The following is a 21415-nucleotide window of genomic DNA, read 5'->3' as shown; positions in this document are numbered from 1 at the left end:
TAAGTTGTTTCAAATGGACATAAAATCCGCGTTCCTTAACGGAAATTTAAAGAAAGAGGTCTATGTTGCTCAACCTAAGGGTTTTGAAAACTCTGATTTCCCAGATCATGTCCTTAATCTCAAAAGGGCATTATATGGGTTAAAACAAGCACCTCGTGCCTGGTTCGAAAAACTAATCACATCTCTTCTTAGGAAAGTTTTTTCGAGAGGTGGAGCTGATAAAACTTTGTTTACCAAATGGAGTGGGAAAGATGTAGTTATTGCTCAAGTATATGTAGATGATATCATCTACGGTTCAACTTATGAGAAACTTGCAAAAGATTTTCAAGTCTCTCTTGGCAAGGAATTTGAAATGAGCAATGTTGGTGAATTAAAATTCTTTTTGGGTTTATAAATTCAACAACACAAGGATGAAATTTACTTATCTCAAGAAAAATATGTTAGGTATCTTGTTACGAGGTTCGGTCTTGATAAGTCAACTCCAAAACTGACTCCTATGCCCACTACTGGTAAACTACATCGAGATGAGAAAGGTGCAAATGTAGATCAAAAACTTTATCGGTCTATCATTGGAAGTCTTTTATATTTCACAGCTACTAGACCTGATATTGCTTTTAGTGTTGGTTGTTGTGCCAGGTTTCAGGCCAATCCAAAGGAATCTCATCTTACAGGTGCAAAAAGGATCATACAATACATTAATCACACTACGGGTATGGTTTATCCTATACTTTTGATACTAACACTGATCTTACTACCTATTCTGATACAGATTGGGCAGGGTGTGTAGAAGACAGAAAAAGTACCTCAGGAGGATTTTACTATGTTGGGTTGAATCTTGTGGCATGGCATATCAAGAAACAAAACTCACAATCCCTGTCTACATGCGAAGCAGAATATATTGTTGCAGGTTCATGTTGTACTCAACTTCTATGGATGAAACAAATGCTTGTTGATTATGGAATTGACACTGGCATAATTAAGATCTTTTTCGATAACTCAAGTGCGATTCGCATCACTGAGAATCCTTTTGAGCATTCAAGAACTAAGCACATTGACATAAGGTACCATTTTATTAGATATCTCTATGAAAATGGCATCAGTATGGATTTTGTGCCTTCCGAACAACAACTGTCTGACATTCTCACCAAACTATTAGACACTGCCATGTTTCAACACTTATGGCAGTCTATTAGTGTTGTTTTGGTTCATTAGCGTTCTAACCTTTTGCCCCTAGACTCATTTGTATCTTTCGAGCAATCATAGTTTAGAACGACAGTGTAGTGTTGTTTCCATTCCGCATTTGTTTCTTTGTAGAAATCAGTTCTGTTAGGTATCAAAGTATTCTTCAAATCCTTCTTCTCTTGTAAAAGCAAGGTCGCTCTTGTTGTTCCTTCTCCAATGACATTTTATGGGGGATAGTTCTTGATTTAACTTGTGCTTAATTGCCAAATCGTTGTGGGAAGTGCGGCTGTGGAATATTATAGGGGTTATCTTGTATCTTTATAAACTCCTTGATGAATGCATTTAGTTTCGGTTATATGATTGCATCTAAACAAGTTGATATGTGCTTATCTTTTAGTCATGAAGTGTCTCTATGGAAATTTCATTAGGATCCCACTAATTTTCGTACCTTTGACAATTCTTATTGACAAAAAGGGGGAGAATTAATGTGTAGTTCACACTACAAATACATATGGTTTACGGATCATTATGTAAGGGGGAGTGGTTTTCATGTGAGATGAAGTATTGACTAAGGGGGAGTGATACATATCACTATAGTAGTGTTGTCGAAGTTGTGATACAATTGAACTTTTATGATGTGTAATAATACTATGACACTGTATAACAATGATTGAGAGCTACTGTTTTCTCATTGTTATAGCTGCGGATCTTCGACAACGATGATGCTGAGTTGAACACATTTTGAATCATTGGAGTACTTGGAAGTGACGAAGATTTCAAGTAATGTTGAAGAATCAAGGAGATCAAGCATTTGGATGAGAAGCTACAAAGTTTATTTGTTTTGTATTTCATATGTATTGATAGTTTTGTCACTTAAATTGACAAAGGGGGAGATTGTTAGAGCACTGCTCGATCGAACTCGCAAGCGTTGCTATCTCAAGCTTGTTTTTCAAGTTTAGTTGCCAAAACTATAAGTCTTGATTTCTAGTCTACTTATAGCTATGTCTCGGATTAGGATAATAAGTGTAGTTGAGCTTTATACTCCACGACGTTCATCGAATGAAGACGAAGAACTACTCAAGGGAACTTGTGGAACTTCATCAACAAAAGGTATGTGGAGACTTGAACTTATCTATCACTCAAAAGTCTATCTATTATATCTCCTATTTGAGACAAAAGTCGTATTGCTATATAAACTTCAATTATACACATTTGCTATTTCGAGCTGAGTTTAACTCACTTGTCTATTTCTCGAAATATGTGTTGGTAAGCTTTCGCTTTAACCAAGTTCATATTTACTCTTGACGAAAGTCATATTGATTATTTTAATAACTTGAAAATCGCTTTGATACTAATAGTTTGTGGATAACAACTATTGTCACCCTCTAAGAAAGTTTCAATGATTTAAATGAGAGTTTAAAACAAGTAACATAGTGTGTATTCACATTTGCGTAAAATCCAAAACCGGGAACCCAAGTATGCGTACCCGTACGCGTACTAGTTGGTTGTTGGAAGTCCTGAACTAAGGTATGCATACCCGTACGCATATTGACGGAAGTTTGGGTTTCGTGAATTTCTACCGGAGTTTGAAAGTGTGAATTGGTATGCGTACCCATACGCGTACTGGATAACCAAACTCGGTCCCGCTACTTAGGTATGCGTACCCGTTTGCATACTTAAGTAGGTTGCTTTCTAAAATCGGTTTGTTCATGAACTAAAACATTTATTTAATAAGGAATACAATCTTTTGCAAACCGTGGCTATGATGTTCATGAATTGATTCGAGTGAATCAAAATCGATTTTGCTTCAATTGTGTATTGTATACTTCTATGAGATCTAAGCAATTGAACAACTCTCTAACTAGTTTCATTTGAGTCATTTGAACTAGTTATGGTAAAGATGAATAAGGTTGTATGAAAGTGCTCATATGGCTAACCATTGGTTAACTATTGTTGAACCGACTAAGTGTACATGTTTAGGTACAGTTACTCAAACCTAAATCAATATACATTTCATTTGTGTATAACAAGCTAAGATCGATCTAACGGTTGAAAGATATTAGCTTGAATCTAATCAGGTTTCATCTAACAGTGAATAGTGAATGCTTTGTTACCAAGGTAACTTAGATTGCAAACCCTGATTTGAAATCTATATAAAGGAGAACTCTAACAACTGGGAAACCTAATCCCCACACCTCCTGTGTGATACTAGTTGTATAAGCTAGAGTCGATTCTCCTTTAACCTTACGTTTTTCACGAAACCCTGTAGGTTAATGACTTAAGGATTGTGAAGCCAGACCCAACTATTTTCTCTGTAGTTGCGTGTTCTGATCTTGCTGTTTTCTATCGTGATTGAGTACTATCTTCTTCAAGATTTGCTCGAGATTTTATCTCTGATAGGCAGGATTGAAAAGTAGTCACAAACACCTTCGTCTCATCGTTTGTGATCCCACAATATCTTGTTTCGTTAATCGATTAATATTATTGTGAGGTGATTGATAATACTAGGCTGTTCTTCGGGAATACAAATCCGGTTTATCAATTGGTTCCTGTTCACCTTAATTTATCAAAAGATAGAACAACATTCGTAGGTATTTCTGTGGGAGACAGATTTATCTATTCAATAAACTTTTCTGTGTGATACAGATTTGTTTATCAAATCTTCAACTTTGGGTCGTAGCAACTCTTAGTTGTGGGTGAGATAAGCTAAAGGAATCAAGTGCGCGGAATCCGGCATGGTTCTTGAGGCGTAAGGAATGCAACTGTACCTTGATCAGTGTGAGATTGATTAGGGCTCAACTACATTCCAATCTGAAGTTCATTGGTAGTAGGCTAGTGTATGTAGCGGCTTAATACAATGTGGTGTTCAAATCTGGACTAAGTCCCGAGGTTTTTCTGCATTTGCGGTTTCCTCGTTAACAAAACTTCTGGTGTTTGTGTTATTTATTTTGTGCATTATATTTTGTTATATAATTGAAATATCACATGTTGTGTGTTGAATCGATCAATTGGTAAATTCAAACCTTTGGTTGTTGATTGAAATTGATTGATCCTTAAACATTGGTCTTTGGTACCGTTCAAATTATTTCTCTTGTATTCAATCAGGCTCGCAAATTCCTATTTGTTTGATGCGGATTGAATTGAGAAATTGAGATATGACTCTTTGATATACTTTTTCTTAATATTGAGTCTGACTGTCTAGTTGATTCTCTTGAAAGTATATTGGAGTTAGTCCATACAGATTGCTAAGCGAAATATTGTGTGAGGTTGTTAGACCCCCGCTTTTTCAAAAAGGCAATGACTAATACTCCTATTCTGGATTTACCGGACTTCACTGAACCATTTATAGTTGAGAGTGATGCTAGTGATAAATGTATGGGTGCAGTACTACTTCAAGAAGAAAGACCAATTGCCTTCTTCAACAAACCATTAGGTCCAAGAGCTCAAGCACTTTCTACTTATGAGAAGGAGTTTCTTGCAATTGTCATGGATGTGCAAAGATGAAGACAATATCTACAAGGCAATAAGTTCATTATCAGAACTGATCACCAAAGCATCAAATACTTCCTTGAATAAAAAATCACTACTCCTTTACAACAGAGATGGCTGATCAAACTGCTAGGTTTTGATTATGATTTTCAATACAAAAAAGGATCTTAAAATGTGGTGGCTGATGCTTTGTCAAGAAGACCTGCAGATTATGGTACTTGCCACTCCTTAGTTCTCTCTACACCAACATGGGTTCAAGAGGTTACCAACAGCTATATCAATGATGATAAGGCACATCAGCTCATTTCCCAACTTTAGCTTAATCCTGCTAGTGTTCCACATTATACTTATCAAGATGGAGTCTTGAGATACAAAAACAAACTCTACATTGGAGTGGGAAGCAATGTCAAAAACAACCTTCTTGCATCATTTCATGCTTCTGCCATTGGTGGTCATTCATGTATTCAAGCAACTTCTATTAGAGCAAGAAGTCATTTCTATTGGAGAGGCATGCATAGGGACATTGTGCTTTTTCTTTTCTCAATGTGAAGTTAGTCAAAGAAATAAAGGTGATCACACAAATATTGTTGGATTACTCCAACCTCTCCCTATCCCTGAGCAAGCATGACAACATATCACTATGGACTTCATAGAGGGTTTACCTGTCAGCAACATGAAGAGTGTTATACTGGTGATTGTGGATAGATTAACCAAATATGCTCACTTTGTGGCTCTTCAACACCTTTACATAGCTGCTACTGTGGGTAAAGATTTTCTCACTCAAGTCTTCAAATTGCATGGCTTACCATCTTTCATTGTTTCTGACAGGGAAAAAGTCTTCACCAGCAATTTTTGGCAAGATTTATTTAAAACTTTGGGGACAAGTCTCAACTTGAGCACAGCTTACCATCCTCAGACAGATGGTCAAACTGAAAGATGCATGCTTGGAAACTTATCTGAGATGTCTCACAGGTCACAAACCAAGTAAATGGAGTGAGTGGTTGGCTCTGGCTGAATGGTGGTACAATACCAGCTTGAAAATATCTCCATTCCAAGCACTTTATGGGTATGTACCTCCTTACTTGGCTTTTACTTCTCTGGTTACTACATCAGTTGAGGCAGTGGAAGTTTACCTTAAGGAAAGAACAACTCTTCTTGATGTCCTCAAAGAAGCTCTTCAAAAGGCACAAGTAAGAATGAAGCTATATGTTGATCATTCAACGAAGGATAGGTCCTTTGAAATAAGAGATATGGTTTACTTGAAGCTTCATACATACAGACAAGCTTCCCTATCATTACCCAAAAACTTTAAACTCTCCTCCAAGTTCTATGGGTCATTTCAGGTGTTACACAAAATTGGACCAGTTGCTTACAGATTAATTGGAGCTTCCTTCTCATGCTCGCATTCACCCTGTATTCCATGTCTCTCAGATCAAGCAACATATTGGTCGTAAACACACACTCTCTCCTACCTTACCAGTTGTTGATCATGAAGGTGAGATTATCATGGTTCCTCAACAAGTTTTGCGTACTCGCACCATCTTACGGGGAAATAGCTTGGTCCGTCAACTTTTGATCTAGTGGACTAACTCTTCACCATAAAATGCTACTTGGGAAGATATTTCTAATGTCAGAGCTCACTACCCGAAATTTATCCTTGAGGACAAGGATCTTCTTCAGGAGAAGGCAATGTCACAGTGTGACAGTTAGAATAGTAACTGCCTGGTAGTTAGATTAGTTACTACAGAGTCTGCCGTTAGTAATTCAGTTAGAGTGCCCAATCGAGTGTTGATTGGAGGTATAGGATTGCGAAACGTGTGTTGCATCCATTGAGTCATAGCTAAGGTTAATGATTGGTATTTAATCCTGTAAGAGAGGCTCGTCTTCTACATCTGAAATTAATGAAACCTTACTTCTTTGGCTGCGCTATTAAGCACAGATTTAGGCCGAGTCTTTATTCAAGAGGTGATTCATCACTATTAATCCCATTTCCATCCATCTGTTTATCTAATTGTTGTAACTTCACAACATATTCTTGTTTTTTACTCTTGCCTTAGAAGCCATGCGCAAGGAAAACATATAAATGTTTCAATTATTCTAATGCATCATAGTTACGACCTTATAACAATACTAAGGCCCCATCAAATCACTTAATGAAATACAACACTGAAAAAATAAAAAATTATAGGGTTATGATGATTCCTAGATACACATGCATAAATTTTCTCATAATTGGTCAATCTCCATCATGTTATTTTTAACAGTTAAGTTATGAGTTCAAATATGAACATATTATTTTTCGGATACGTTAATTCCTATAGCCAAGATTTTATGTTTCCATCTACGCAGAAAGGTTAGTGTCCATCCTTATTTGTTCACAAGTTTCTACATATGAAAGTAAACATTAACTAAAAGACAATAAATAACACGCAATATGCTTAACATTTATGTTTTCCTCAATGTAATTCGACTCTTTCAACGTAAAACTTAAGATGGGAAATTCCTATAATGATATGCAAACTATAAAAACTAATAGCAAAAGGGATAAAAATAAAAGACCAACGGGCTTCCTGTTATTCATCGCTTAATTTAACGTTCTTAGTCTGGCCTTCTGGTTGTCTTCCATATACCAACAATATGAAAATATGCAGATCCACCTATAGAACCATCTGCATTTCAAATAATAACTTCATACAAATATTTGCATATAATAACAATAAAGAAGTTACCATTCGATAGAAGTCACCCCCACACTTATAGTGCATTTGGATACCAGAAACAGAAGTCAGAAGCAATTTTGCATCGCAAAAAAGTTAATTTTTTTGCTTTTAGAAATCGTTTTGAAATTCTATACCCAAATTGAATTCTTGCTTTTTGACTTCTGAAAGTCAAAAAGTAACTTCTAAATGCACATCCAAACATGCTATTAGTCCTTTATATACTTGGAAGTGTACAAAGAACATAAGACAAGGGAAATTTCATGGGTTCCTCATGGTCAACCTGCATTGTTATATAATCAAGCATCTCTAATGTTGGATACTTAAATGCAAAATAATCTGTTGAAACTATCGAAGTACACAAATCCAACCCTAAGTGAGGTATTTTCTTAAAAGTTGGGTTAAAAACTCTTTGAGAAAGTACTTCGACTAGAGGAGGAAGATAATCACATAAAGGTTTAGATATATAGTTGGAAAAACCTACTTGGTATGTGATGATCCGGGTTTTCTATGATACCAAACTTCTCAATCGCATTCTGGATCAACACTCTTTCCTTGAAAATTTCAGCAATTTTATAGTCAAAATCGGAATCTTCATCAGTGCCATAAGCATTTGAATACGTAACATTATTCAAAATAATAGCTCTGTTGTACAAAGTTTTCTCCTATTGAATATATAAGTACCGTTATTGTGATCAGGAGTTAGTATAACTTCATCAATGCTACAAGGGTTCCTCAATGGTTTATTTTCTTTAGATTTATCAAAACTATCCACAGGAGTGCCAGAGTAGCTTCAACACCAAATTTATTCTTTATTCTCTTTTTGTCATATTGATCCGATTATGTTCTTAAGGTATTTATAGATCTTTGAAGATCTCGGAGTCAATCCCGCGTTTTTCGCTAGCTGCTGAACGAGTTGGCTTATTGGATCTTAATTCCCTCCAAGGTAAGATGTGTTACCCCCTCACTTACTATGATATCTTATCCTAAATTTCCCATATTTGAATGGGATAATGGTCATAATACTATCAGGAGTTTGGTTAGGTATATTAGCATAAGAGTCGGTTGGTACAACATTCACCTTATTGAGCACAAACTGGTTTAATCCAAATGACACTCTTACATTTGATTAAGAAGCTGCATACAACTAGATTGGAATGTATTAGAAGTACGTACATACTCACCATGAGGTTGTTGGTATGTATGAGAATAACAAAAAGGTTCCGGAGAGTATCGGTCAAAACCAAAGGATCGAAAATGATTATATCTCATGGTTGGTGCAATTATTGAAAGATTGAAATAAAGTAAATTGATTACCGTTGTAATGTGCCTGATCTTGTCCACTGTACATATTATTTCCCTGAGGAACCATGATGATGACACTAAACTAGGAAAAAAAAATTAATGTGATGCATACAACCCATTTAAAGAATTTACCTCCCGTTTTTGATGGATGAAAAATACCACCAACGAGTAGTTTCCATCACAATCCAAAAACCGAAAAACCCTAAGAGAAAAACATAAAATATAACTAGAAAAAAATATCAAACAAGAACCATTACCTAATGTTCTTCGACAGCGACACCAAAATTTGATGGGTATAAACCAGTCAACATGTTTCCTACACTTTCTGCAATAATGAGTAGAATAACAAGTAAAGATTTGTTCCCACAGAGAGCGAAAGGTTGTTGTGTTTTTTGAATTCTTTAGTAAACGGATTTTATTGAACAATATAAACTAATTTAAATTTAAATTATGCTAAAATAAATAATAAATATTTACGGGCAAGCAAAAGCTTGAAAAATACTAGTTAAGGGCTTCTTCTTCAATGATAAATATGTACTTTAGTTAATAATTAAAATCTAACAAGATGGTAAGGCAGGTTCTTATCCCAGTGGTATTTGGCATATTTTGCGACTTTTGCATCCACTACGGGCATACGTGCCTGAGTGTTACATTTACCACTTAACCAAGTGCAATAGAGACTCTACCGAATGATAAAGACTCCATCGCTCCGTGGTCTCTGTATCGATCGATGGTCATTAAAGCGCCAATGACAGTCTATATATCACTCGACGTTATGGTTCATTATTCAATGGTCAGAAATCCACCCCTATGAATCGTCAACTTCAGATACATTTCAACTTACACCAGAAGTTTTCAATATCTCTAAAATTCTCAATCCCTCACTCTTCTTCCAATATAAAACAAGATACACTAATAACACCTTTTCTACAATTCATAATTTCCTAACTTTTTGTAATATGACTTCTCAATCTCAACCTCAACCTTAATCTCAGGGCAAAAGTACTAAAGTTCGGGGGTCCATAATTCACTGTCGGTGAAGGCGAATGTATTTGTCGTAATTGTGTTATTTTATCCAAGATTGTATCGATGATGCAAAACAACAAGGTAACACCATGTGAGAAAACATATTTCAAAAATATCATGAATAAACCATGAACATCAATGGTCGTGATTTAGTTGTGCTGCCAAGTCGTTTCATTACGATTATTTAGGAAGTAGCCATATATTTTTTTTGTGATAATGCAAGCCAAGATAGGCCGGGAGAGTGATGATGTTGATGTTGATGTGGAAAGAAAGTTTCGTGCAGATTCGCAACGACAATACGTAAAAGTTTTACATTCGAAAGTTGCTACCTTTTTTAAAAAGTGTTTCTCAAATATAAACTAGAGTCGTTAGCAGCTAATCATCAAGTACCTGACAAGATCACCATACAATTCTTCTTTCAACACCAAATTCTTCACCATTTTCACCAGGTTCATCATATCCTTCTTATTCACCACAACAAACCCAAATTCCAACCTACTTATCAATGATAGTACTAAGAAAAAATTACCAGGGAGAAAATAAGGCTGCCCATGGGCCGGTACGGTCCGGTTTTCCTATGAACTCGGTACTTGTACCTCATGTTGACCGGTTCTTAATTATGAGTACTTGTACGTGCCTCGGGAACACAAGTCTGGTTCCAGTCCGGTACCGGGTTTTAATCATGAACTCAAGAACAACAAAACAAAAAAACAAAAAAAACCCATACAACTTCAGTAAACCCCATCTATTCTATTTCTTCTCCTAAATGTTGGTTATGTTGATCTTCTTCCCCATTCATACACATCACAAGATCCTTGTAAATCCATTATTAATTCCAACCCATTGTTTCTCTATAAGATAACAACTCAAAACCATCTTTAATTTGATCATTCATCAAATCCGTCTTCTCAGAATCATCAAGATCATCTCGAATTCCATTTCTCAAGTTTAATTCCTTGTTGTAGAACCAAATTCATCATAACCAATCTTCGATTCAACAACAATATCTTAAATTTATTCACTTAGTTCTTCTCTGAGATCCTCACAGCAAAGCCTTATCAGATTTAGTCTTTCTCTTCTTATCTCATAACAACATCCTCATCTCATCTTCTTCTCAAAGTTCTTAGCACACCCGTATCTCGGCCATTTCCATTAAACTCGTATTAATTTTGTCATCAATTTCCGCTTCTCAAATCCAATTTTTGTTGCAGCGGCACTCAGGTGAAAGAGGGGAATAATAAGAAGATTTCTTCTCTGATTTAGACCTAATTAAATCAGCCTTCTGTAGGATCAGAATTTCGCGACAACGATACGCTCGCGAAATTCTTAACAACGCATTACAAAAATGTCGCAGAGCACCTTGAGAAACGACACAATAGGTGATATTAGCTTAAACATAAGAAAAATGTAATAACTTTGCGAAGATTAGAAGATCTGCGAAATTAACGTTTGTAAGCTTGCGATATCATCGCAAGCCAGATCCGAAATTAAGGGAAATCTTAGCTGTATATGAGCTGTCATCCACTAGGTAGCATCCTATATAAAGAGAAAGGTAGGAGAGAGAAAAGTAACTTGTATTATTATTATCTTCTTATTCTTCCCCAAAAACTAGAGAGAGAGAGCTCCAAATACTCATTAATGGAGTCTCAATATAATTCATATGTAATTCAATGATCATAGTGAAACCTAAACCCCGTGGATGTAGATCAAATTGATCGAACCACGTAAATCTTGTGTCTTATTTTCTATTTTCATTATCTTTATCTTTATTTTCATATCAAATAAGTTTAGATCTAGAAATTATAGTCATGATAATACAAGGGGTGTGTTGTGGGATTTCCTGCAACTACATTTTTGGCGCTAGAAACAGGGAGGAGTAAAGGATTTATCCCTCCTGTAGCTTGTTGTTTCAAAAAATTTCCATGAAGATTAGCTATTGTTCATATTTTTCTAGATCTACAAAGTTTAGGTTCAAAAATGGAAAATTTATGGAAGAAATCACACTTTTAGGGAGTAAACATCATCAACAATTCAAAGACATGAAAAGAGTGAGAGAAAAAAATTAGTTGTTGTGGTGAAATTTAAGGAAAAAATGGAAGTTTCAGTGGAAGATTTTCATGTTCAGGAGTTGAAGGCAAATGTGAAAGAAGTTAAGGAAGGACGAAGAAAAGATAAGAGGAAGATGCTGCAATTTCTATCATAACAGAAATTCACACAGATGGTTTAAGGCTGAGCGAACAACAAATAAGTCACGGTTTCGAATTCGCAGAGACACATATTTTTCATTTTCTTCTCATTTGCATGGGAGAATAAAAGAATAAGGAAAAAAGTTATGCGGAGAGGTTCTTGCACAATTGGTCCAGAGAGCAGTATGTGTGTTCGTGGTCGCAAGTTCGAATTCGCCTGCGAACATAGTTTTCTTCTTTTTTACAGAGAGCGAAAAAATGATAATTTCGCAAACAAGAGACAGCACAATTGGTCATCTGCGAAGTTAATAAGTTCATGGTCGTCTGATCAAGTCCCAACACCTGCGTATTTTTTCGCACATATATTTCTTTAATTATTTCGCAGAGAAGAGAGTTGATGATAATTTCGCAGAGATATTTCGCAAAGAATAAGCTTGCACAGTTGGTCACGAGGCATGAATGCAAGCAGCAGGTCGCGAGATCAATTCTTGCTTATCGCATGTTTATTTTTGTTACGCGAAATTTATACAGAAGTGCCTCTCACACAGTTGGAATTTGATTACTTCGCAAGAAATTTGATTATTTCGCAAGAGAGGCTTAGCACAGTTGGTATGGTGTGAGAATATGCAAGTAGCAGGTCGCGGGTTCAATTCTTGCCACTCACATCTATTTTTGCTAAGCGACACTTATACTTCATGCAATGTATTTTTCGCGCGAGATTGACAACAACAACGAATCACATAAAAGCTAAGTACCACTTTCCTTGAACATTTTACTTTATACTAGGAACGAATAAAAATATTTTTGATTTGATTTACAAAAAGCGATTCAATCGTACGATTACAAAGATTTCAAGATTTCAAAGATTACTAAGATTACAAAGACTTCAAAATTACAGAGATTTCGAGATTTCAAAATTACAGAAAACTGAGAAAATTCAATTTATATGTTTCTCTAGAATATTTCTTTTGCAGAGAATAAAAAGATTTTTGATTTGATTTACAGAACGCGATAGAATCGCAAAATTACAGAGATTTCACAACTACAAAGATTTCAAAGTTACCATGTATTCGAATTTTTCTTGAATATTTATTTTGATTCAAATGATATGATATTATGAGAATGAAAGAATGAATGAAAGAGATGACAGAAATGAAAGAATGAGTGAAAGAGATGACAGAAATGAAAAGATGAATGAGAGAACAAAGAGGCGCGAAAATTTCGCAGAAACAAAAAGAGAAAGGGGCGAACCTTTATGGCGTACACCCTAGTTCGTGAATACACTTTCGCAAGAGGCAAATGTAAGACCTAAAGTACGTCATATAAGGGGGTACATGTTGCATGGTTCAGGGAAAGGTTACACCGCCCCCAGAACCTGAGTCATGGAGATTTGGGGTCAATAAAGCCCATCCGGGAGAGGCACCTTGGATTCTCAGCTTAAGCTTATGACTTAGGTTGGGCGACTAAGGTAATAAGGACTCTCCCAAGGAGTGCACAATCTGATCAAGGCGCCGAGGTACACGGTTGAGTCAAGAGTGTCAGGGCCGTCTGGAGCGTACCTTGCCATTCTTGACAAGTCTTGGCTTATACTGCACTCGGCCCGAAGAAAACCCCACTTAGGGTGCAGTCTCGTAACCATAATCCCTATAGGCAAAAGGGACAAGAGGCTGCGAAAACAACTGGTTGTTGTTAAGACCGGATGGGAGGAGCTAACCTTGTATGGTAGAAGTACGCCTCCTTGAAGGGGAAACCAGGGGGGAGATAAGGGCGGCACCCTCCATTAGGGAGCTGATAAGTGTCTTAAGACGCAAATGTCATGAGGCTTTTTACTCGCAAGGGTATTAGGACTTGTCATATTTGTGCGACAATCCTGAAGAGGCAATAATACTAGAGAAAAAGATAAGACGAGATCAATAGGTCATTACATGAAAGTGTGAAGACGTCCTGCGATTTCGTCGCAAGACGGCAATGTCATGGGGATTTATGTTCGCAAGAATATTTAGGCCTGTCATATTGTCGCAACAAAAATTCAAATAAAAGAGAGAGTTAAGGCAAGATCAATGGGTTTTTGCATGAAAGTGCAAAGACGTCCTGCGATTTTGTCGCAATGACAAGAGGTGGCAAAATAAGACCTTTAACTAGGAAGGCAAAATAAGACCACATAAGAAAATGAGTAAGCAAGTAAGCTTGCGAGAATCATTATATGTAAGCAAACAAGCTTGCGAATATGTACATGGAAATGAAACTGAGGCAGTGAAAATGCCGCAGACTTGATATTATGATCATACTGTTATGAGATACTGATAGTGCAGGAAAAAGGAAAGATTAAACGCAAGTAAGAACTTGTGAGGAACAATAACTACACGAAGAGGAATGCATACACTAAAGAAAAAGCCAGAGAAATGGAGAATGGAGGCAATTTAAAGCTAAATCAATTTTAGCGTGCAAAATGAGCTAAGTAACATAAAAATTAGCTATACATTGCAATAAATAAGCATTCTCATCATACAAGCATCATACTCGCATCATAAAAGCATTGCATAAGCATTTCATTGCATAAACATCGCATACACATTTCATCACATAAGCATTATATTCGCACAAGTACTTTACAAAACTGTAAGGAATAATATTGCAGAATTTCGCAATAATATTGCAGAATTTAGCAGAATTATTCAGGATTACTCAGAATTTCACAGGATTATTCAGAATTTCGCAAGATTATTCAGAACTTCATAGAATGATACAGAACTTCGCAGAATGATTCGAAATTTCATAGAATGTGTCAGAATTTCGCAGAATATGATTATTTCGAATGATGTGATTATCTCGCTCAATTATTTCGCACAATTATAAGCAACTTGAAGAGATTATACTATCGCATGAGCACAAAACATGAGACAGATGCAAGATAAGAATGAAGAAACAATTCGCACATTCAACATTTTCTCAAGGATTCTACCCTCATAGATAAAGAACAGAGGCAACTATGGATTACCAAGAAAACATTTTATGTTCTTTATCTTCTCGGCAGGAATCACCAAAAATGGAGTAATAATTTCGCATGAATAGAGGCAATACTTATTATTCTCATTCAAGGATGGATACTTCTTATATTTCGAGGATTGAATACTTCTTATACTTCTCAAAGTATACTTCATACTTCTTATATATTTCGAGGATTGAGTACTTCTTATACTTCTTCAAGGATACTTCATACTTCGCATACTTCAAGAGATGATACTTCTTATTTACCTCGCAACGCTCCAGAACTTCACAAAAGAATAGAGGCAAATACGTACTTTTCAAGTCCAGTATTCTTTCGCTCGTTCCTTCATCAACAAAGATCAAAGACTACTCCAACAACACGTATATCTCTCCAACAACTACAACAATGGATTTTTTTCCTGAAGATCGCTCTTCAAGCAATATTCAAGAAAAAAGAGGCAAGATGTAGGATCAGAATTTCGCGACAACCATACGCTCGCGAAATTCTTAACAACGCATTACAAAAATGTCGCAGAGCACTTTGAGAAACGACACAATAGGTGATATTAGCTTAAACATAAGAAAAATGTAATAACTTTGCGAAGATTAGAAGATCTGCGAAATTAACGTTTGTAAGCTTGTGATATCATCGCAAGCCAGATCCGAAATTAGGGGAAATCTTAGCTGTATATGAGCTGTCATCCACTAGGTAGCATCCTATATAAAGAGAAAGATAGGAGAGAGAAAAGTAACTTATATTATTATTATCTTCTTATTCTTCCCCAAAAACCAGAGAGAGAGAGAGCTCCAAATACTCATTAATGGAGTCTCAATGTAATTCAATGATCATAGTGAAACCTAACCCCGTGGCTGTAGATCAAATTGATCGAACCACGTAAATCTTGTGTCTTATTTTGTATTTTTATTATCTTTATCTTTATCTTTATTTTCATATCAAATAAGTTTAGATCTAGAAATTATAGTCATGATAATACAAGGGGTGTGTTGTGGGATTTCCTGCAACTACACCTTCGAATCTGCCTATGTCTTATATCCCCTCTCTCTAATCCTCTTCTCCTTCGCTGATGGTGGTGGTGGCGGCTCACTGAGATGGTGAAGAAGAAAAGAAGGTTTAAATATTTGATCGAGAGTAAACTGAAGTAAATCCCTAGCATCAACGACTAGGATTCACAGGAAACCAAAGGTTAGGATTAAACAGGTACTTTGGTCCGGTACATTCCGGGAATTTCAACAGAACCGGTACTTGTACTCCTATGCAACCGGTTCTAAAATCCATTCCCGTTCCCTGTACCTCCTTTCCTGGTTCCTGTCCGGTTCTGATTCTTTTTTTTCGGTTCTAGTCCGGTTTACCGGTTCCGGTCCGGTTCTTGTGCAGCCTTAGGGATAACAACGCAAGACTGTCGAGAAAAATTAGCTCAAGGAGGAGGAAGCTCTGAAGGTTTTAACACGGAGGAGTTTGTGGAACACCAAAAGACCGTCCAGAAGCAAAGAGCAGTAGACCGAAAATTTCAAAATAAAGAACTGAAAAAAAAGTCGGTTTCCTCAAGATAAGTTTGTCTATGACTATGACAAGCATCATATTCTTACTACAGACACTTAGTGAACAACCAACAAAAACATGCATCGCAACTGGCTTTTGATCAGCTACAAAAAGAGATGGAACAACAATCAACATTTAACAAACAACCCAGCTGGTGATGATAATGAAGTCGATGTAGTAGAACGTCTTAATTTTAAGATGAAGATGATATATTAAGTTTGAATTTTAAAATGTTGCTACATTCATTGTGGTACTAGGTTTGAGAGGGTAGGACTAAAGAGTCTAAAGCCCAACATATTAAACTGGATATATTAGCTCATGTCTTCATGAGGCGCACAATAATAACATCCTTGGAAATGTGGATCAACTTCAAATAAATCGCCACAAATTCATTTCAAATTTCAAGTTTGGACCAGATAAAATTTCACACGAGGTTAGAGTGGAGAGAGGAAAGAAAATAAAGCAGGCTAACAAAAAAGAATGTATGTCTTCTACACCGTTCACCAAATACTGTATCAAAGTAAACCTTCAGACTTTTCACTATCACAGTCACATACACCCATTTGACAGACCAAAGAACGTCAATAAACATAAGAGTACGAGTAGTAAAACCACTGGCACAAGTGATCCAGAATCCACCTTGAAACCAAACCTCTGTGATTCGTCGAGCACGAAGACGATCACCGATACACAAATTCTGATTTATATGGGCTTAATCTTAAAATGAAGTGATATGAGAGAGAACACAAAGCACTTCAAGTCCTGCAAACAGCAAAAAAGAAGAACAACGATTAGAAGTGACATGTGAGACAGTGGTCAAAAGCATAATCAAAATTTGTAATTCCTTGAAAAAAGGAGAATAATTCATCTCCATGTTTGAGATGGAACACAAACCCAATCTGGTATTGATGCTTGAACTGTTATGAAGCCTATCCTGTCAATCTTATATCTTAAATGATAATAATTGCAGCCCTGAAAGACTGAGAAATTGCAGTCTAAATACACAGGTAACATGCAGGCAATTATGTGGAGAAACATAGATGCTAGCCATAAGAAAATATCACGAGCTATCTAGCAACAAAAAGCATAACCTTAGGCTAATAACATCCTAAATCCTTTATATTATTGGAAGAGTGAAACCATTTTGTATGTTATACTAAAAGGTTTGTTTACAAACACAATGCTTAACACGCACACACACAGCTTGCAGTACCAAAGACAAACAACACAAGGGGAAAAACATGAAACAACTTCTTATAACTACAATACTTTCACCCTTCACTTTTACCATTTGTATGTTATACTCAAAGGTTCAGGTATTTACAAACACAATGGTTAACACATACACCCTGCAGTACCAAAGACAAACAACAAAAGGGGAAAAACATGTAACAACTTCTTAAGAACTACAATACTTTCACTTTTACCATTTATAAAGACTTGAGAGTTAATTTTTTATGTGTGTTGGTATTTGATGTGAGCGTGTGGATCCAATTACAATATGATATGTGGCGCATATAGTTAGTTAAGTATCAAACAATATCTGCAATGGATATACAATTTTCCAAATCTTCAAATTACATCTTGCAAAAAATTTATCACAAGCATTGTTTAATTTTCACAAACTTATACATGTCACATGTCATATTGTAATTGGATCCACATGCCCACGTTGAACAAGGAACCACATAAAAAAAATCATTCATTAAGACGTTTGAAAACAAATTAGAAAACACTAACTGGCTTTTTTAAAAACAAAACCCTGAAAGAATGAGTGGCTCTAGAGGATCGGGAGTTGGACAGGAGGTAAACATATAAAGCTACGAGTCCTTAGTCTGATTTTAATGATTCGGAATTTGCGTCCAGCAAGAACAGAGGAAAACGTCACCAGGGATATTATCGGAAGGTGTAAATTGGCAACTACAACCAAAACTTTAGACACTCTTATCCAAAACCAAGCTGATACAACACCATATGAGACACTTTTTTGCCAAAAGAGAAACATATTAGAAGCACAAGGAACTACATAACTTGTCACCTTCAGTCTGTTTAGGAAGCATTTCACTATATTAATTCTCCTATAACAGTTACCTTTTGGTTTAAAAAAGAAAATAAGCTGCATTGAGACCATATGGTGGTTTAGTGCTGCATTTTCATCTAGTAATTTACAAAATTTTTGCATCTTAGGCATATCTAAGTGGTGATGATGGTTTTCTATAGAGAAGAAAATAATGCATTGTACTGAAACTTTTGATGAGAAATTTTGATGAGAAACATTATTATATGTTTCGCATCCATAATAAATGACACGAGTTGATATCTATTTAATAACCTCAGCAATTTGTGTTCATAAAATTAGGATGATAATTGTAAAAGGTGAAAGTAATCTTCACATGCGCCTACAGAAAATGAGGATCAGCTATGACAAAATTCTGGCTCTCAGTTACTTTCTAGATCAAAGATAATCACCATAACTAATATTGCTTTACGATACACATCAATCCGTCAGAGTTCTTGAGCCCTAACCTAATCATTTATTCACTTTATGGTTCTCTTCAATTCGGTCTAAAGCATTTAGGGTCGAGATTCCCTCAATTTTTTTACCTAAAACTACAAATTTTACAGCTGACATGTCTCATCTTCCACTCTATACAGACTGAAATGAGGAAGAAACAACCAAAAACCTCGACAGTGAAAAAATTGGAATGTGAATATGCCACCAAGCAATGTTTCAATTCCGCATTAGCTGGTTGCTTTGTTCCCCTAATCTACCATGGAAAGCTATGTAAGTTATGTAACTACCGTCTAATCTAGCATCACTGAGATTTTGCAACTCTAGATATCAATATTACTCAACACACGAAAAATAACTTAATATTATAGTACTAACTCATAAATTTAATAACTCTATGTAAACCTAATGACCAAAATTAGACCTTCCATAACAGAACAAAAAAATTCCAAATTTTTTTTAACTAACCTGAACAAGATAGTAGAAGATACGGAGCCCTTCAGGATCGTCACTACTCTGAACATCAACAAGAGACCCAATCTTGGAAGTAGTAAACGAAATATGCTCATTCCCCATCACAATCTCAAGTTCTTGCCTCCCAACACGGTCTGGTTCTGGCCAGTTGTTATCATCTTCCTTCATAATCTACACAGAAAATAAAAATCCCCCAAAACACGATCAGAACCCTAATAACTAACCTAAAATCCGAAACCCTAATTTTTGTTTTCTTCTTCAAAATAAAATAAAACCTCGAAAAAGAAAAAAGAAGAAGTTAAAGAAATTAAGAGAGGTTACTACCTCGCTGTCAGAGATGATTCTACGACATTCTTTAAGAACGGCAGGAGTAAGAAAGACTTCTTTACGAATCATAGTATCATTCTTATAGTTTGAGTTATTAGCGTAACGAAGTTTACCATCAGGTCTAAACTCGAATTCTAAGAACTCGTGACCAAACTTTCCTTTGTGACCTACATAGTAACGCAGATAAAACTCACTGTTTTCTTCGGTCGCCATTTTTTTCTCTCGCGCTGCAAAACCCTCTCTCTCTAGATGCGGAATAATGAAGAAGAAGGATGTCTTTGACGATTTTTTATTTTTATTTTGAATCGGCGAACCTTCCGAATTTTTTGGGCAGGCCAGAAGCTGTCATGGGTTTGTCCAGCTTAGGTGGGATTTGGTCCACTTACCACTTGGATTTAGGGCTCTGCAAAAAAAACCGGAACCGAGGATTTCATCTGTATCCGTCCACAAAATTGTGGGTGAAACCCAATCCACAAAAATTATGGATCGGACACGGGTGAGATTCTTAAATCCGCACGTTTACACGATTTAATTGCGGTTGGACTTTGTAATCCACGAATTTAGCCGCACCGCAATTTTGGGTGAGATAAACCACCCACCCGTGATGCTTTTATAACTTTTAGCATACTCTCTTCTGTCTCCCTCTCATGTAGTCGCGCTCAACCTCTCCCTCTCAGCTCTCCACTACAGTTCAGTTTTACTGTATTAACTAAATGCAAACAAATCCGTTTTACAACTAGTTTTGGAAAAGAATAATATGGGAGCAGGTAAATTTGGTGGAGGTAAATCACTTGACTACTTTTTTTTTATTCTAACTAAATCCACGGATAATCCGCATCCGCCCCGTATCATCCGCTAATCCGCGGGTGATTGGGCCGGACACGGTTGGATTTTTCAAATCCGCAACTTTGATGGTTTGGACACGGATGACCCCTAATCCGTAACCGGCCGTCCGTTGCACACCCCTACTTGGATTTTTCATTCTTCGAAATATTTGCTTCTAAAAGCCCAACTAATCTAGTGCCATGTTTGAACTTTGAAGTGAGAGCAAAGGCTATGTGGGTAGTGTCACTCTTTCATTCGAGGAAGTGAACTACCGATTTGAGCGGATTAGAGGTTATTATAGATAGTTTTCACCCACTCCCACCTCCAACTCATTCATATATTTGTTTGGGTGAACGAGTGATGGGTAATGTAACACTAGACGGGGGACGGTCTTCCGTTTAAGAGAAAAAGCTACACGGGGAACTGTCTCCCTGTATCAAAAAATATTGCGGACAGTCCGGCGTCTGGATTGTTTTAGTTTCACACGGGGACTGTCCCTATGTATGTTTGTTTTCAGTTTCTTAATCATTTTTAAATGAAAATTTTCCCTCCATTCTTATTTTACTATAAAATTTTGAACTTTTTTTTAGTAAACGGGAGATTGTTACCCGTCCAGTGTTCCATTTCCATTTTGCCTATAGTGGCTTCACTCCTTCGATTGAACTAATTCTCCTTCATACGAAAGAGTTAGTCTCCAAATGAAGACTACCCATAGCCCTTGCTCTAAGATTGAGTCAGAACTGAGCATTTGATACTCAATCTGCCAGTCTGAATCGCTTATCAGAATTTTGCGAGTGGTTATTTGACACGTTCACTAATGAAC

The 21415-nt window shown here is 36.4% G+C and overlaps 1 protein-coding gene across 1 annotated transcript; it reads right to left on the bottom strand.

The window, feature by feature from the left end:
• Positions 1-16801: 16801 nt before the first annotated feature.
• LOC113297264 (protein mago nashi homolog) lies at positions 16802-20036 on the bottom strand. The gene is made up of 3 exons (XM_026545693.1): positions 19765-20036; positions 19435-19611; positions 16802-17216 (listed from the first exon to the last, which is right to left on the bottom strand). The coding sequence occupies exons 1-3, from the start codon at positions 19978-19980 to the stop codon at positions 17157-17159; spliced, it is 453 nt and encodes a 150-aa protein (XP_026401478.1). The 5' UTR covers positions 19981-20036; the 3' UTR covers positions 16802-17156.
• Positions 20037-21415: the final 1379 nt, after the last annotated feature.

This window comes from Papaver somniferum, chromosome 7, assembly GCF_003573695.1.
Source record: "Papaver somniferum cultivar HN1 chromosome 7, ASM357369v1, whole genome shotgun sequence".
Taxonomy (NCBI): domain Eukaryota; kingdom Viridiplantae; phylum Streptophyta; class Magnoliopsida; order Ranunculales; family Papaveraceae; genus Papaver; species Papaver somniferum.
Note: the sequence above shows the minus strand (reverse complement) of the source record. Positions and strands in the feature narration are given on the sequence as shown.

Bases quoted from the DNA above. Each gene is read 5' to 3' on its own strand.
- LOC113297264 (XM_026545693.1), bottom strand. From the start codon at position 19,980: ATGGCGACCGAAGAAAACAGTGAGTTTTATCTGCGTTACTATGTAGGT. The intron at 19,612-19,764 runs GTAGTAACCTCT...TTTTCTGTGTAG, and splicing joins GAATCATCTCTGACAGCGAG to ATTATGAAGGAAGATGATAA. The intron at 17,217-19,434 runs GTTAGTTAAAAA...TGCTGTTTGCAG, and splicing joins TCTTCTACTATCTTGTTCAG to GACTTGAAGTGCTTTGTGTT.